The sequence below is a fragment of the Doryrhamphus excisus genome, chromosome 3 (assembly GCF_030265055.1).
Source record: "Doryrhamphus excisus isolate RoL2022-K1 chromosome 3, RoL_Dexc_1.0, whole genome shotgun sequence".
NCBI lineage: Eukaryota > Metazoa > Chordata > Actinopteri > Syngnathiformes > Syngnathidae > Doryrhamphus > Doryrhamphus excisus.
In genome coordinates, this window is record NC_080468.1 from 29,831,294 (window position 1) to 29,849,046 (window position 17,753).

General features: G+C 49.3%; 2 protein-coding genes across 4 annotated transcripts in view; both read right to left on the reverse strand.

Moving 5' to 3' along the window:
* The window catches only part of igf1 (insulin-like growth factor 1), a 13,421-nt gene extending 4,471 nt beyond the window's left edge, over positions 1-8,950 (reverse strand). The window contains exons 1-4 of the mRNA XM_058065866.1: positions 8,594-8,950; positions 7,840-7,999; positions 1,018-1,262; positions 756-791 (exon numbers count right to left, since the gene is read on the reverse strand). Of these exons, the coding sequence (XP_057921849.1) occupies positions 756-791; positions 1,018-1,262; positions 7,840-7,999; positions 8,594-8,641 (489 nt within the window). The 5' untranslated portion in view covers positions 8,642-8,950. The remainder of the gene's footprint in view (positions 1-755; positions 792-1,017; positions 1,263-7,839; positions 8,000-8,593) is intronic.
* Positions 8,951-12,188: 3,238 nt separating this feature from the next.
* Positions 12,189-17,346, reverse strand: LOC131124854 (zinc finger protein 11-like). Of its 3 annotated transcripts, none has more exons than XM_058065749.1 (8): positions 17,234-17,346; positions 16,971-17,074; positions 16,116-16,318; positions 15,941-16,042; positions 15,775-15,870; positions 15,592-15,702; positions 15,329-15,452; positions 12,189-15,022 (listed from the first exon to the last, which is right to left on the reverse strand). In XM_058065749.1, the coding sequence occupies exons 2-8, from the start codon at positions 16,996-16,998 to the stop codon at positions 12,393-12,395; spliced, it is 3,294 nt and encodes a 1,097-aa protein (XP_057921732.1). In that variant the 5' UTR covers positions 16,999-17,074; positions 17,234-17,346; the 3' UTR covers positions 12,189-12,392. The 3 variants fall into 3 exon arrangements, with proteins under 3 accessions (XP_057921732.1, XP_057921731.1, XP_057921733.1); XM_058065748.1 differs by having other exon boundaries at positions 16,971-17,136; positions 17,234-17,341; XM_058065750.1 differs by having other exon boundaries at positions 16,971-17,071; positions 17,234-17,295.
* Positions 17,347-17,753: the final 407 nt, after the last annotated feature.

Consider the following 17,753-nt stretch of genomic DNA (forward strand, 5'->3'; position numbering starts at 1 on the left):
CTCACCTAGCTATGCTAGCTGTGCTGATGTTTCCTCCTGTGCCGCTTCTTAATGTTCCATTATTGTATGTGCTATATGGGATCTATTACATTCTAGGGCAGAGTTACAAGAATATATGTCAAAAGTACAAGATAGCACCTCTTGTAGACCTATCATTTGTCAGAGACGGCTCATTAGCATTAAATGCCAAAAGCACTTTTGAGCTGTCTAATTTGGATACGTACGTAGTGAATAGCAACATAGGACACACCTTATTGGCTAACAGGCTAACCAGTGTGTGTGTCATCCCCGAGGAGAAAGACGCTCATTGTTCTCCAGTCCTCATACAAGCTCACATTGTGCGTCCGCCGCCTGTGATGCTAGCGTCATAAAAGACCGCAGCGACAAAGGACGAGTGTCCTGCAGACGCACGGTTGCGGTCAGGACGACTTTTCCATTTGGGACTTGTCTGTCCTCGCTGCAAACCCTCGATCAATCGCATCCCGGAAGCTTCCAGAGACAGCCAGCGTCTTCCGGACGAGCCGAGGAGGAAGATGAAAATGTGAGCGTAATGCACGCTCGGCTGGCTCTACCACCAAAACCACTTAGCTGCATCTCCAGGCTAATGCGTTGCTTTTTGGAGAGAAGGGATAAAAAAGAATGCGGCGGATTGTTGAAAGGTCCGCATTTAGACACATGGCTCTCCTGCCTCCTGGGAGATGATTTTGTGAGTCTTCATGACAACCAATAGCGTTAATAACAGACAGTTAGCTTACCTTAAAGGCTGAGTGACTATGTCCAGGTGAAGGTCTCTGCGGGAGGAAACAGGACATGCTTAAGACACTTGGAGTAACCATAATGGGCCTGCTAATGAATGGAATGACTCCTCAAATGATCCATTTGGAAATTTGATGTGAGGGAGAGGCGAGAATCGATATCACGTGTAAATCCATTACGTCACCACAGACCATTGCTGCAATTCCCAATGATGACCACTTGGGGGTATGCTCCCATTTCCCGTTTCCATAGGCGGCATACCTTCTTGTTTTTTGTCTTGTCCGTCTGCGACGCCGCCCGGCGCTCCGAGCCCTTGTCAGCCTTGCTGACCTTGGTGGCCCTGGGCGCGTCCGTGTGGCGCTGGGCACGCACCGAGCGAGCCGCCTTGCTGGTCTTGGCGGGCGCGCAGTACATTTCCAGGCGCCGCAGCTCGCAGCTCTGGAAGCAGCACTCGTCCACGATGCCCCGCGACCGCCGGGCGTTGGGGCCGTAGCCTGTCGGTTTACCTGCGGGAGGCGGGGCAAGACGCTCACGGTTAGATGATCTAATTCCTTATTTACCTCACATTTCATGCTCTAATACTTCCTGTACATTTACAATACATGTAACGCTCGAGTGCCGTATTCGATAACATTGGATGGTACCTTTAATGTACCCACCATATTTATCATATTTCATGGTCTAATTCCACATTACCACATGGACATACAGTATTTAATACGTAGTCTACCTCGAATGAATCCTATTTAATGGTCTGGTATCATAAGTCCTATTCAATGGCCCAATATCCCATTTAAATCATATCTGCATCATAATTCATTCTATTCAATGGTGTCGTAGCATATCTGCATTATATTCAGTGGTATAACACCACATTCAGATCATATTTACAGCATATGTCAATGTTGTTACCATGTCCCAGTCACATTCAATGATATTTAATTCATAACTTGCATGATCTTGAATGATTTGATCAAATACTTATAATACATACAAGCATTTTGAAGCATATTTAAATCATATTTAACAGTGTAATATTGCGCTCAAATGATATTTTCATCGTATTTAATAATTTTGTACCATAGTTTAAATATGTTAATGGTCTAATACTACATATAAATCAGATTTACATAATATTTAATTATTTTTGGGCATATGTAAATGGTTTCATGATCTAAAAAACACAATTGTATCACACTGAGTGATGTTTGCAACATATGCACATTATATGGAATGTTCTGCACCCCTCCAATTCCCATTACGCGGCTACCTTATCATAAACAAGTAAAGAATGTGAAAAGATGTGCCGTACGACACAAAAGTGACGCTATTTGGCCTATTTGATGTCCCCCATTCACAGTTCCCCTGTAGCACCACAGTCATGCTGGGCTTTTCCTCGTTACCAAATGAAATAATCATAATTTCATATGGCATTTACAAGGAGGAAATGCCTTTCCCCTCTCAGAGTTAATAGCTCTTGGCCGGGAGGCTCGCCAGTGCTGACAAAGTCCATTAAGTTGTGTTGGGCCTCTGCCTCGTCCCAACGCTGTCCTCCTGCTCCCATTCAGGAAAGCTTTGCGTCTTTGCCCCTCCATGCGGGTCGTCCGCTCACGGAGGTGTGAATGAGTGGGGTGGGAGGGTGTTGGGGGACCACGGGGAGGCTAAAAATACCATGAACCTGCATTATTTAAGTGCTCCATCTCAGGGAGCTGGAAGAAGGATCTTAGATCTTACGCGGAGAATCCAAACCTCACACGGACAAGAACGATTGTGTTATATAATAACTTGCACAAAGCCAAATAATCGGCCACGCCTCATTACCTCTTGACCCCCCCCCCACCCATAAAGCCTCACAAATTAACATCCGCTATTCTGCTGAAAATAGCTCACAACCCTGCTGGCCAAACAGCTGGAAGGGGGAGAAAAATCAGCTGAGATCAGTAGAAACATGGATACAGGATAATCAGCTCGGGCAGGTGGAGGAGTGGGTGGGAGGGGGGGGGGGGGTGCTTCCAGGCCTAAAAGCTTTAGAAGGTTTTACAGCATTCACTTCCATGGATAATCCCTCGTAAACAAAAGTTTTCAAAAACCTTTTCAAATCTTCTAGGGTGGGAACAAAGACGGCTAAACAACCTTTCTATGCCAGCCTCGCCGCAGGCGATTGGAGCGGTCGAGGCAGAAGGCCGCCCGCACTGCAGATGATGGTGCTGTTGGTTTTTCCACAGGCTGTCGACATCCGGGTGCAGCCGCTCTGATCTGGACTGACACATTTTCCCCTTCCCCGTCCACCTCGCCCGTCACGCTGAGGAAACAAGACACTTTTTCCTACGAGTGATTTACTTTTAAGAGTCCGTCTGTCAGCGGGGGCCTCGGCAGGCTAACCATACAGTAGCAGCACATGTCTTCATGCTCGGCAGTGCTCCTCATTGCTCCCAGGGAACGGGCTGGGCTGGGCCGGGCCGGGCCCCCCCAACACCACCACCCCATTCCAAAGTGACAACTTTAACAGCCTGGTCACGGGCTCTCGAAGCTGCTCGCGTTGGACGCCGTCCTTGTTGTCGTAAAGACTTTTACGTGACTGCTGGACTGTGACGTTTTCCTCCAGATGTCTTTAACTGTAAATGTTGTTTTTTGGAAACCGTGTGAAAGAACGTGATTTCCCTTGGGGGCCCCGCTTTGATCGATACATCGGTCATTCAGCATCGACAGAGCTACAGTTGCAAATCAGCACTCGCTGTCCCCTTTATCCGTATCTCATTCGTTTCAGCTTCTGTCCCCACAACTGTCACTCGTCTCGCTGTCCCCTTTATCCGTATCTCACACTCGTTTCTGTCTTCTTTCCCTGTAAGTCATTCTTCCGCGTCAGTCTGTACACCCGATGTAACTAGAAGAATGGCCGCCACGTTTCTTGCACAGCTTGTCATCAAATTGAAGAGTCTGCTGGACAACAGAGCTCTAAAACCTCGTTCTCCTTAGAAGCTCCATATGGATCAGACTAATCAGACCTTGTTGGAGGGCTGCAGTCATGTTGCTAAACCCGAAGGACCCCCTGCTGGTGTTTTTTCATGAGAAGGGTTGGAGATGCTGAGGACACTCAGGATGGCTTTCCATTCAGTTGCAGTGCATTCAAACGAGGCAGAGGAGAAAGGGAGGGATGGGGGGGGGGGGGGGGTCGATCATCCTGTAATCCCCATAATCCCCTGCTGCTGAGGGCCAAGGCCACACCATTTGCGTGCTTGTATGTGACGTGTTGGTACCACATTCTCCCTCTTGCCAGAGCGTCAGAAGATCCACAGTCTCCACAGGTTGAGCAAAAGAAGACGGCCACCGAGCGAGATGCTGGTGCCGCAAAGAAAAAAAACAGCAAAAATCCAAATTTCTCATTTGGCCGCCGGCTTTTCGTGCGAAACCTGCCTCCCCTGGCAATTAGCTCACTGGCTAACATGGAGGGATTTTCTCCATCTGTTCGTCATTATTTGTAAGTGCTGTGACGCTTCATTAGGAGCAAATCAAGAGATAAAAGGTTCTCATGATCGCTCCAGAAGAAATGTACGGCACCATGCCTCCGCCAGGAACGGCTGGGATTCAAGGAAGCAGCATCTTGCTCCCGTGGCCTGCTGAAGTGCTGCAAAGAGCGACTTGGGATTTCTAGGTCAGAGTAATAATTGGAAAAAGTGACTACTGATGTGGATTCCTGCGCTACCGCAGTTTGTTTCCACCCAGCTAAGTATTTAGTGATTCTGTCAGGGTAGAAAATGTGTAGTCTTGAAGTGTAAGTGACATGTGTAAGGTGAATCCACACTCGCCAACACAGACTGGATCGCAGGCTGGATGGGAACACCGCAGTGGGGACAGGGAGGGGTGTCCTGAACTGGAGACGGCCCAAATGGATTCTCCAGACTGTTGACGCGGTCACCGCTACGTGTGGCGGCGAAGCCGGGGGCGGGTGAGGACCGGTGAGATGAGGAAAAGCTACCGATGGAGCGGCCATTTCTCAGCCATGTGGCGTTGATGCATGGGCGCTGTGGAGCAATCTGACTGCGAGGCAGCGACCGCAGGAAGGTCTGGTCTTGTTTAAGGAGGGTATCCTGCGAGATCGCTCAACAAGCTGGCTGCCGTTCAAGGCTTCCACATGAATATGACACTCGGGGAGAAGCGGTAGTAGTAAAACTGCCGCTACCGCTCGCCTGCGCTGCCATGTTTAAGTGACATGTGCTGACGCCGGGCTGCACGGTAGCCTCGTGGTTAGCGCATCAGCCTCACAGTCTGGTTGGAACATCTGTGCGTGGTGTTTGCATGTTCTCCACATACTCTGGCTTCCTCCCACATCCCCAAAAAATGTTCGGCTAAGTGGCGGCTAGGTTTTCTCCTGTGTGAACGATTGTATTGACAATCCACACAGCATGCTAGCCTGGTGGACAAGAACATAGTCCGTTTCATGAAAAGCAGGCGTCCCAAAAAAGGAAGCAGAAAGCTGGCACCAACACTACCACTTCAGCGCTAGTCTGCCAGAAGCATATTGGACTGGCTGGTCTCCACCGCCGTGAAGCTTGGTGGTTCTCCAGCCGTGGCTGCAGCTGTGTTGGCGGGAGGGGAGCAAGCTGCACCTTGACCCTGCCGGCGGGTTTAGACCACACTCCAGTTATGTTTGCGACTTTCATCTACATAAAAGCAGGTGCACCTTCTAGAGAAATCTCCTCAACGTCTTTGAGTGGCAGTGAGGACAGGAATAACGGGTTCCTGACCAGACCTGGACCGTCTGAGGGTCAAGGAAATGAAGCTGCCCGGTGGACACTGGAAGGGTAGTCCGGCAGGATTCTTAAGTAGTCCAAGACTGGGTACGCAAGAGTGTCGTGTCAGCTAAGTCTCTGAAGAGCGAGACAAATCCTCGCTCCGTGCATGCACACTGTTTATTGGACTCTGATCTGACAAACAGTGACGTGCAAGCATTCAGGAAAGAAGGGAGGCCGCTGGCACGCATTAGCAGCGAGGCATGTGGTGATCTTGATGAGGTGAGCCGACACTGACAATGACAACTCAATCGAGGGAAGATGGCTGCCCCTCAAGAGCGCCAAGTGCGGTTTCCATGAAAGGAGGTGGTGAGGGAAGATGCAGACCGGACTTTCAAGGACTGGATCATCGGGGGAGGAATGATGGATAGTAAACTGAAGACTTCATTAATGGAGGACGTTGTCGAGATGCAGAAATGATCAGAACGAGGTCTATTATTATGTGGCTCTGCCTTAATAATTCAGGCCAACCAATCATTTACAGCTACAAAAGCACTCAAGGTGCAGCAGGTTTCCTGCGGAGATCCCCGAAGTCTACTTTCTGGAGATGTTAGCTGCCAAAAGGTTTGTGGATAAATCTCTCACGTCTGTGGGTCCAGACCAAAGCCTCGCTAATGGGTTTGTTCAGGCCGGATCGATAAGCAGAACACTAGAAAAAAAACTTTTGATGACGACGTCACATTACAGGAAATAGAAAACAGCATTTTTATGTCAACACACAGACTCATAGACCCAAATATAAAATAACTCTTCAGTAACATATCTCCAAAGTTTACTGCTTAATTTATAGACACAAATTACTGACTGAAAAAAATTCAGTTAAAAAGATTCCATGTTTCTCCTCGTTCTAAGTTATTGCTATTCATTATTAGATTTCCCCCCCATTTATTGTACTTTTATTTAATGTTCTTCTATATTATTATTATTTTTAATGAACCGCAGCTTCCCCATGTAGGCAGCACTCATGCAGCCCTGACCACAACTGACTGCTGTCGTGTCACTACTCTCTTGCTACACACTTGTGTCGGAATTCATGTTTTCCCACAATTAACTAATGCTTCCCCCAGTGCCTGCAGCACTCATGCAGCCTGGACCCCCGTTGTGCTACCACCGCCACACTTGACTGTTGGCAACACACTGATATGTTGCTACTCTCATGTTGGATGCCATGTTTCTCTGCAATGAGCTGCAGCTTCCCCCAGTGCAGGCAGCACTCATGCAGCCTGGACCCCCGTTGTGCTACCACCGCCACACTTGACTGTTGGCAACACACTGATACTATGTTGCTACTCTCATGTTGGATGCCATGTTTCTCTGCAATGAACTGCAGCTTCCCCCAGTGCAGGCAGCACTCATGCAGCCCTGACCACAACTGACTGCTGTCGTGTCACTACTCTCTTGCTACACACTTGTGTCGGAATTCATGTTTTCCCACAATTAACTAATGCTTCCCCCAGTGCCTGCAGCACTCATGCAGCCTGGACCCCCGTTGTGCTACCACCGCCACACTTGACTGTTGGCAACACACTGATACTATGTTGCTACTCTCATGTTGGACGCCATGTTTCTCTGCAATGAACTGCAGCTTCCCCCAGTGCAGGCAGCACTCATGCAGCCCTGACCGCAACCTGACTGTCGGCAAGACTCTACTGTATTGTTACTCACTTGTTGGAATGCATGTTTCCCCGCAATGAACTGCAGCTTTCCACAATGCAGGCTGCACTCATGCACTCTGTGGGCAAGACTCTACTATCTTATATTTGATATGTTGCCAGATGTTTAGACAACAGTGACTTAGCTGCAGAGTAAATGTACACTGCTACACGTGTTACGCCGACTACTCTCGAGCTTGCTTTCTATGGTATTGCCCCGTGAGGAAATAGAATAAATGTGTCGGTCACCTACGTGTGCTTTGCTGTCAGTGGAACAGTGTGAGACGTCATTCTCAGTGGGAGGTTTGTCTTTTAGCTACTTTTCCCTTCTCTGGTGGAAAAAAAGCGTGACTGCAACACTTCAACCCCCGACTCCACTTAAAGACTTTCCCTGATGGCCAAATGTGAGATTTGACACCACTAATCATCTCCCATTGCCTCCTTTAGGTTTTACTTGTGGCCTGCAGCACTGTGGTGCAGTGGTTACTGACGCATCACAGCGACAAGGTTCGAAGTCTTCCCCCTTAAAGGTGCCGGATAGTAGAGATGAATGTACACTCGGATGCATTTTTTTTTATTTATGAGTGTCCCAGGACAGGCGCAGATGAGCTCCATGAATAAATAAAAGAGGGTGCACTTACTGAAATAAAAGCCCCTCTCTCCACACACGAACTGCAGCGTGTCGACAAGCTCCGCCCCGCACAGCGTCTCTGGCCTCGCCCCTGCAGCCGCTGGAGTCAGGCTGAGGACGCACAGCAGTAGTGAGAGGGTGTGGCTACAGGAGATCCAGCACATCGCACTCTGCGAGGGAGGAGAGGGAGAGGAAGAGCATCAGCAACAGAGCCAACACTTCTCCTCCAGTCGATTTCAGCAGACCAGTACGCAAACATGGACAGGGCGCAAAGTCCGTGCGTAAAGGAGACATCCAAACACTCCCACATCACCCTCCGCTTTAATATGAGCCAGTGGCACGTTTCTTTAAAATCCACTTGAAAGAATTGACACTTAAAAGCGAGGACGCAGTGGGTAATTACGCATGCGTTAACACTCCAGATGCGTATCTCAACAAGTCGAGCAGAGAAGGAAAAGTGCCAAATTTACAACACTAGACTGTAGAAGCAGAAGCAGCCGTGAACGCCTCAAGGTGAAGGGTCCCTCGGCTCTTTTTCTGCAAAGTAAAAGTAGCAAAGAACTCCTTCCATCCTTGCGCGGGAAGCCGGTAAATGGGACAAAAGTCCACCAAAGCGCCAATTGTGCAAATGCATGCATGGAAACCAGAAACGGGGGTCTTTAAAAATGCATGTCAAGTTGCACAAGCAGAGCAGCAGCGCGATGGCGACAGTAAATAAGAGCAACAATCATAATAAAAGTGTCAAAGCGCAGCAGGTAAGTTACCTTGAGGACGTCCCATAAATGCCAATGGAAGGAAAGAGCGTAGGACATCCCCGCGGGTCTCCACAAGAACCAAAAACCCGGCGAAAAGTCAACTTGTTTCAAGTCATTAAAAAAAGAAAAGAAAAGAAGAAAAAAAAGGAACCGGGAGAGAAAACGCGGACGACATGCGGCCAATGTCACATCGCAATATTCCCACTTTGTTCCATTGCGCACGCTCGTTTTGGAGAAGTGAGATTTAGCGAACAGGAGACGGATTTAGAGAGAAAATCCCTGACATTTATCTACATTACACACACAGACATTTTCAACAGGAAACAGCTGGGCCAGCATTTGCCTCCTACTCGTCCTAACTTATTCATTAAGGACTTTTGGGCACGCATTCAAATCACGTCATTTCTTTCTTTTCTCTTTTTTTCTCTCCTTCTCAGAACGAGCTTCTTGAATTATGATCTTTCTAAGAGTTGCTTGGTGCTGCAGTGGTGGGGGGGGGGCTGTTACATGACATTTAACTGAAGGTTCTCGTGCGTAATTTGGCGCCAGAATCTAATGCGATTCACAGAAAAAAAAATCGTCACTGAAACACGCAGGACTTGATTACATGACAGCTGATCTCAGGTCGGTTATGGTCCAGTGTGGACACCTGGTGGCCTAAAGTGGGGGTAGGGGGGCTCGACAGAGCAATACCACAGCAGGGCTTTAAGGGAACCATGTGACTCAATCACCGGGCACCACTTCAAGTGCTAAGCCAATCGCAAACCAGGACATGCACGCACGTATCCCAGCATGCTCGGCTCATTCGGAGCACGGCCGGATCCGGAGGGAAGCGGGACTAAAGACACGCTAGGCTGTGACGTGGGGGTGGGGAGGGGGGGGCTGGAAAAGTGGGTCAGGCTCGGGATCAAACACCCCGGCATGACATCAGATGGACGTCTAGGAAGTGGTCAACGGTGACCTCAATCTGTGACCTCTAGGACCGCTAGCAATGATGACGCCACAAAGCTGCTTTGGGATCAACGGGATGACCTTGTTGGCGCCGTTATCGGGGACGCTCCTCCTAGCGTGTCAGTGCTCCGTTGCACATCCGGCAGGCCATGTGTGGTTTTTGGAGGGGGGGCTGACCCGTCCTTACTCACCACCTCCGAAAACCTGTGCCCCCCACCTTCCCCTCACCAAAAGACAGCCCCTGCTAGTGAGTGAACTCATTGACCAGGCTGGAAATGGTGAAACGGGCACCATTTAATGCTGCATGCATTGCGCATATGCATCTTATTCTGCCACCAGAAAGCCAGCAAATTGAGAAATAAAGTGGACAAATGCCCGTGCGCCCAGGCGACGGGGTCGCATGAGGACGCTTTATTAGGAGAGCAATCCTATGTCGGCTAATGCTAAAATCTGAACGCTGCTTTTGGCATCCCTCTGCATTGATCGGGCACCTAAAGAGGGTGGCGCTATACATAGAGAGGCCAGAGATTTAAAAGAAAAACCCAAAACCATTTGACGCTGTTGCTCGTGGAAAAAAAGAAGAGGTCAGTTTGTTGAAATGTTTCAGAGTCACCTCGTTGTTTTTTTCTCTCAGCTGGAGCATCCAAATATTTTTTGCAGAAGCGGCTACAAGTTGCCGGATGTTCAGCAACCGGAGTTATGTCAAATCCCTGCACTGGCAGACTTTTGTTCACCACAGTGAAAAAAAAAACACCTGCCACTTGTTGATACTCTAATCCCTCGTCACATGCCTCCAATTTCATGGCTTCATTCAAAAATAGATTTGTTTCGTGGTTGAATAGACAGTATTATTAGTCAACAAATATGCCAATTTTTATTTTTTGGGCCTAAATGAAGCATTCCAAGGGCTGCACGGCAGTCGAGTGGTTAGCGCGCAGACCTCACAGCTAGGAGACCCGGATTCAATCCCACCCTCGGCCATCTCTGTGTGGTGTTTGCGTGTTCTCCCCGTGCATGCGTGGGTTTTCTCCGGGTACTCCGGTTTCCTCCCACATTCCAAAAACATGCTAGGTGAATTGGCCACTCCAAATTGCCCGTAGGTATTAGTGTGGGTGGGAATGGTTGTTTGTCTGCCCTGTGATTGGCTGGCCACCAGTCCAAGGTGTACCCCCGCAACCCTCGTGAGGATAAGTGGTAGAAAATGAATGCATTTCAAAGCATAAACATGACTAAAAGGAGTAAAAAAAAAAAAAAAAGAAGCCATTCATAAGACGCATTCAAAGACATTGTGTTCAACACAATAATCTCAATAATGTTAAAAATGGAAATGGAAAAACAGGCCATTATTACATGTTTGCAATAACAGGCACAATAACCCGTAACAAGTGAAAACTCAACTGTGACCTCCCGGCATCACTTTCTGTCTGCACCCCCCCCCCCCAGCTCCGTATGACCAGACCACATTCGCAGCCTTATTTTCTCTTACGGTGTTTACTGTGTTGTCTAGATGGCTATGATGATGTTCCGTGTATGTAAATATGGAGTGCGTCTTCAATTAAGCGCAATAAACGAGAGGTTATTGTAATTGTTTCTGCTCACAGAATGACCACAGCACTGCAAACAGACATAATTACCACTTCTAGGTTTTTGGGTGAAAAAAAAAAAACACACCTTAACAATAGTGATGGCAGAAAAAAAAATACCTGCATGCCATATGTAAAATTAGGCCGATTTGCATGCATGGCATTGGGCCGAGGCATGACTGCTGCAGTTTTGTTTTTAACCACAGTAGCACATCAGAGGGTCACTATCCCATGCCTTCTTGCCAAAACGTGCATTTGGATTGTTTTATAGACATTATCATACATTTCATAGACGTTGCAATACTAACATCCGTGTCTCCATCTTAAAACCGCATGCAAATTTGAGTATCTATTTTCATATTTTTTCAATGTGCAGATGGACCAATAACCCAAACTACAGGAGGGACAGGGTGGTGTCAAGTGTTATTAGAAGATAAAACCCAAACGGTGCAGTGCCTCTCAGATTCCATACAGTCATTTCCTTCATTAATATGAAAATCTGGACTGGTGGAGGCTTGAAGACTTCAGAGACTAAAACCTTGTTGTAGACGGTTCAGTAAAATGTTGTGTGCAATGTTGTACATGCAAGTGTTGTGTTGGTCACCGTGTGAGAGGACAAGTGTGGAACCTCACAGCGTGCAGGGAAGCCGACTGGGACGCCAGGACACACTGAAGCAATTACAGGCTTGTATAAAATGAGCAGGCTTGGGGTTCAACAGCGAGACACTCCGACTCATTCTGCTTCTTTGGAAAAGCTTTCTTTTCTCTGAACGGAAATGGGCCTGGGATGCTGCTACTGGGATTTAAAGTGTCACTCAGGGAAGCAGCCAGACCTGGGAAGACAGGAAGGGAAACATGAGACCACAAAGCACAAGCTCAGCATCACTTTCTTAATAATATACTTAAGTCAATCAGCAGGCTTCCGCCAGGGGGCGAGATTGTGCAGTCGTGACTCAAGAACCGTCACCTCTCGATTGCAGTTACTCTGCTGCCACCTACTGGATAAAAACCGCAAATACCCGCACAAGAGCCTGACTACGAAACATTTTTTTCAAGGCCAAGAAAAAGCACATTTAAATGAGCGCTGCGTTGAAGTTTATTGTAAAAATTGCGGTATAGTTTGTATTTTCCAGTTGATTACAACAAAACTGCAACAAGAAACAAATCCACATGTGATTTATTTGCAAAAAGCTATTCCGGCAAGTAGTGGAGCAGAAAGAATAGAAGTCAACCGTAAGGCATCAAAGGTAAACAACAGGGGCTGACGATGGGTTCTACTGAAACTCAATCCTGACTTCAGCCAAGGATTGCTCCAGCTTGACCTCATGTGTGATGGAGTGTTCCCACAGGGACTTTTTATGGTGGAAGGCTATGCCGCACTCCTCGCACGTGTAGCTCTTGGCTTTCCCAGCGTGCGTGCGGCGGTGCTTTTTCATGTGGTACGACAGTCGGAACTCTTTGTTGCACACGTCGCATTTGAAGGGCTTCTCTCCCGTGTGGATGCGCATGTGCGACTTCAGGTATCCCGACTGGATGAAGGCCTTCCCGCACACATCGCACTTGTACGGTCGCTCGCCCGTGTGGTAGCGGTTGTGGAGGCGGAGCTCGTTGGCGGTCAGGAAGGTCTTCCCGCACACGGTGCACTGGTGCGGCCGCTCGCCGGTGTGGATGAGCTCGTGACGCTTGAGGGAGGTCTCCTTCATGAACTGCTTGCCGCAGCTGTTGCAGGGGTACCGCACGCCGATGTGCACCTGCTCCACGTGGTTGGTGAGCTGCAGCTTGGTGCGGTACGCCATGTCACACTGCGCGCACGCCCACGGCCGCTCCTCCGAGTGCGTGCCCATATGCACGGTGAGCTCAGAGGCCGAGCGGTAGCACTTGCCGCACTGCCAGCACAGGAAGGGCTTCTCGCCAGTGTGCTTGCGCTGGTGGACCGTCAGGCAGTTGGATGAACGGAACTTCTCGGGGCACATGTCGCAGGTGAAGGGAAACTCCCCCTTGTGGATCCTTTGGTGTATGGCGAGGTAGGAGAGCTGCACGAAGCTCTTGTCGCACTGCGAGCAGGGATACGGCCCGGTGAAGGCGTGCTGCTTCTCGTAGTGCTCCCTGAGGCGTCTGAGCAGTGTGAAGGTCTTGTCGCACATGGTGCACGCCATGGGCCGGTGCATCAGCTTGTGCCTTTCAAAGGCCGCCTCGCTGGCGAGGATCTTGCCACACTCTTTGCAGTAGAGCGGGTCGTGGATCCTCTGGTGCACCTTCAGCATGGTCACGCTCTTGAACTCCTTCCCGCAGTCGACACACGTCAAGACGTCCCTCAGGTCCACCTTGCAGACGTTCTCCTGGTGCTCCTTCAGAGCACTCAAGAACTCAAAGTGTTTCCCGCAGTTGGAGCACCACACGGGGATCTGAAGGGGCGGGGCCTGCTGGCCGTCACTCTGGCTGGGCCCGGCCGTGACCTCCTTCTTCCAGGGAAAGCGGGACATTTTCTTGTGGCAGATGGCGTAAATCTGGTGTCTCTTGAGGCCGTGCATGTGCTTGAAGCGCTTCTTGCAGTGCACGCAGTGGTATGGCCGCTCCTCCGTGTGGCACTGAATGTGGCGGTTGAGCGTCTTGACATTGTCGAAGGCCCTGGAGCACACGGGACACACTTTGAGGCCTTTGCCGCACGTCCTTTGAGAGGGAGGCTTCCGTGTAGGCTCCTCAGCCGCATGGGCTCCTTGAGCCTCCCTGTGGGCTCCTTCCAGGTTCTTCTGGATCTGGCTGCAGGTCTGCGTGTCTGCTTCAGCCAGGATCTGCTCCACGCTCTTGCTGGCCTCCTCACGGATGCCCTCGTGTCCGTGGATGATCTGGTGCTTCTTGAGCGTGTCGCGGTACTTAAAGCCCTTGTCGCAAGTGACGCAGATGAAGGGGCGCTCCTCGGTGTGAGAGCGAAGGTGTTTGGCTATGTCTGCGCTGCAGGGCAGCGTCCTGCTGCAGATGGGACACACTTTACCTTCAGGAAAGCCCTCCAAGGACAGCAGCAGCAGCGGGTCGGGCTGCTGTTCATCAGACTTGTTCACCTCAGCGATGGACCTCGTCAGGTCCTTGCTCTTACAGATCTCCTTCTGATGTCTCTTGAGGACATACGGGTTTTTGAACCTTTTCTCGCAGAATAAGCACTTGTAGGGGCGGTCCTCCGAGTGCGACTTCATGTGCCGCTCCATGTCCATCTGTCGAGCAAAGAACTTCCCGCATAGGGAACAGTTTTTGTTGTCCAGTGTCTCCAGAGAGCTGGCGTCAGCCGTGTCGTCAGTGTTGGAGTTGGTGTCCTCCCTCTCATGGACGCGCATGTTGTGGCGGTTCATGTCGTACTGGTCCCTGAAGCGCTTGTCACAGTGGGCGCACTTGTGCCTCAAGTCCCGGTTCTCGGAGTGCGTCTCCTGGTGTCGCCGCATGGCCGCAGCTCTCAGGAAGTTCTTGCCGCACACGGGACACGTCTTGTTCCCGGGGTGCTTCTTTCTCTGCCCTTTGGCTGCCCCCGAGTCGCCGTCCTTTTCTGTCGTCGCTCTTCTCTTCAGCTCCAGTCGCTTGCTCTGTTTTAGCGGCCGAAAAGCGGCCGGCTTCAACGAGTCGTCGCCATCCGCTTCCTCGCTTTCTGCACCGCCAGCGTCACCCTCCTCCTCCGCATCATCGTTCAGGGACTCGTCTTGAGGGGCGGGCTCCATCAAAGCAGGCGTCTGTTCGATGTGTATGTAGTCCAGCAGAGTGACTGTCTCGCCCTCCACCTGAACGGTCATAAAGCCTGACATCTGCTCGGGCTGCAGCTGGATTTGCTCGCCGTCGATGACCACCTTCTCCAGCTGCGGGAGGGACAGCGAGGACAGGATGCAGTTCCCAAAGGAGGGTGGAATGGTCTGAGTGTCATCTGTTGGGAGGAGATGAATCATCAGTTTCCAAAAAAAACGAATAGCACATGCTTCCTCCCACATTCCAAAAACATGCTAGGTTAATTGATGACTCCAAATTGTCCATAGGTATGAATGTGAGTGTGAATGGTTGTTTGTCTATATGTGCCCTGTGATTGGCTGGCGACCAGTCCGGGGTGTGCCCCGCCTCTCGCCCAAGGACAGCTGGGATGGGCTCCAGCACCCCCCGCGACCCTTGTGAGGATGAGTGGTAGAGAAAGAATGAATGAATAGCACATGCATGATTTTCCAATGACGAAACTCACCGGTTAAATCGTAATGTCCAAGCGTGGTGTGGTGCTGGAGGACCGCTTTCAGGTGATGCAGGTCAGGAACGGAGTGAACGCATTCCTCCAGGGCAGAAGGGGCAGCACTGAGCATGGCGGCCGTCTGCAGAGGACACAACATTTTTTTTGTATGATGTCTCAGCACGCCGTTGGGGGCTATGGCGCCACCTGCTGCTTTGGCATATGCTAAACTCATTCAACAGATGTAGCATTAGAACGGAATTTCGCTGCGATTCTACTACCTGCTGAATATCTGGTACTGGTAGAAACTTCTCCAGTCTGGACAGGAAGTCCAGCATCAGCACCTGAAGAGCGCTGTTAAAATCAGGTCCAAAAGCGGTGGGGAAAACGTCCTGGAACAGACACAGTTTCATGTCAAACTGGCCCAGAAGGCACTGATTCCCAAATTTTTTTGCGACACAAACCTGGAAAAATCTGCCCCTCTCTTCAGGGTCTTTCAACAGCAGCTCGATCTGGTCCACAAAGTTTGATTCTGGAAACTGGACCTCTGCTAAGTATGGCTGGAATAAACAGGCTTTGTCTAAGGTGACAATAATAACAAAAGGGGATCTGATCCAAAAAAAGGCTTACGTGTGCTGCCCAAGAAGATATAAGACTTCTGATTTGGGTCAAATGCATCTCAACGGTCTCCATCTCCGGTTCCGCTTCAGCTCGACACATTTCAAGAACCACCTGCAGCAAATATGTTACACTCCTTAGCTGTCGTCCTCCACAGGGTTTATGTTGTGGGTATCATTCCTCTCACCCGTGCTTTGAGGCCCAACAGCAGCTGAGCCTTCTGATCCAGGCTAAGAAGTTCTGGCAGAATGTCCGTCACTGTGCTAACAAACTCCTCCACCATCCCGTAGTCCTGCACGTCCCCCCGCTGCAGCACTTGCCACATGGCGGCCGACACCAGGCGCAGTGGCGGGATGAAGAGGCGGAGAGAAGGCAGCAGAAGTGGAGAATCTGGAAACGTTTTAAATTGTAATGTTTAGTCATCATTCGAAGCTATGAAGCAAGAAGACAGACAGTTTGTAGTTATTTTGTATGCAAGTTGATTGTGCACTGCTGGTGCCTTCAGGGACAGATACCTGCGTCGTAATGTCAATGCACCGTGACAGACTTGACTTTTATTCATCAAAAGTTGGGAAATATTGTGACGCCTTTCACTTCTTTGTTGTGACACTACCTCGTCGTTTGTTCGTACCTGCACTGGTTTTTAATGGCATATCTGCGTTGTGTTTATTTTCACTATTGTAGAAGTCAGTATTGTACAACAATCCCGTCTTACTTGAAGTCATCAAACGCCACACTTGACAGTTACATTTTGAATGCTTGTTGCAATAAGTGGGTAACTGTTAGCTTAAGCTAGCAGTTGGTTCCTTCGAATGTGGCGTTTGTTGAAAGACAAATATAATGTTAGATAACTAGCTCAGCCACCGCTAAGCTGCTGCTTCTGCTGCTGCACACAGCAGCTCGCTCAGGTCTGCGACGCTGCACGACAGCAGCGCCATGTCACAACGGGGTACGCCATGTTTAGAATCGGACGCACACAACCAAAAAGAAAAGCCAAATAAATTGCTAAGAGTAGCCAATTTGTCTCTTTCGTTAATCTTACCGTTTTCCATGCATTGGAAGGTCTCCATTTTGCCACGGAGGCAATTCAAAGGGCCAGGCAGATTAAGTCGGGGTAGATTGTGAGTCGACGTCCGCCCGACCCTGCTGTGGCGGGGACAAAAAAAGGCGGCTCGATTTTTTTTATGTCCGGAGTACGCAGGCGTCGTCTCGGAGAGAATCGGTCACACAGGTCAGTCAGGTAACATTTGTTTTTATAATACAATCCACACTCGACAAGCGGTCTACCGTAACATTTTAGATTACCTTTGAACAAGGGAAGGAAAGGCCACGGTGATACATCAGTAAACTTTGGATTCCCTTGCTAAGGAAACCAGTCTCTTCTTCTCTTAAAATATAAAGGGTGAGGTGAACATGACTACCACCTGGTGGCAATATGGCATAATGGCGCAATTATTAAATGGACTAGAATAGATAGGCGAGAGCATACACTGTGGTGTCCCTATGGCATAGAGTACTTCTTATTTAATCATTTTTTATGTTTTTGCCGGCGTTTATCTGTGTTTATTTATGTCCAAAATAACTTTAAAAGTTCTGGTCTGGATCCAGGATTTCCTCTCACATTCCAAAAACATGCATGTTAGGTTAATTGGCGACTTAATTGTCCATAGGTATGAATGTGAGTTAGGTAAGCGGCATAGTAAATGGATGGCTGGACAATATATAAACACTTGCCACTATCATGTTAGGTGTTACCATGCTAACATTGAGATGTTAGCATGCTAATATTAGCATAGTATCATTTTTAGCCGTTTTCATGGGTAGA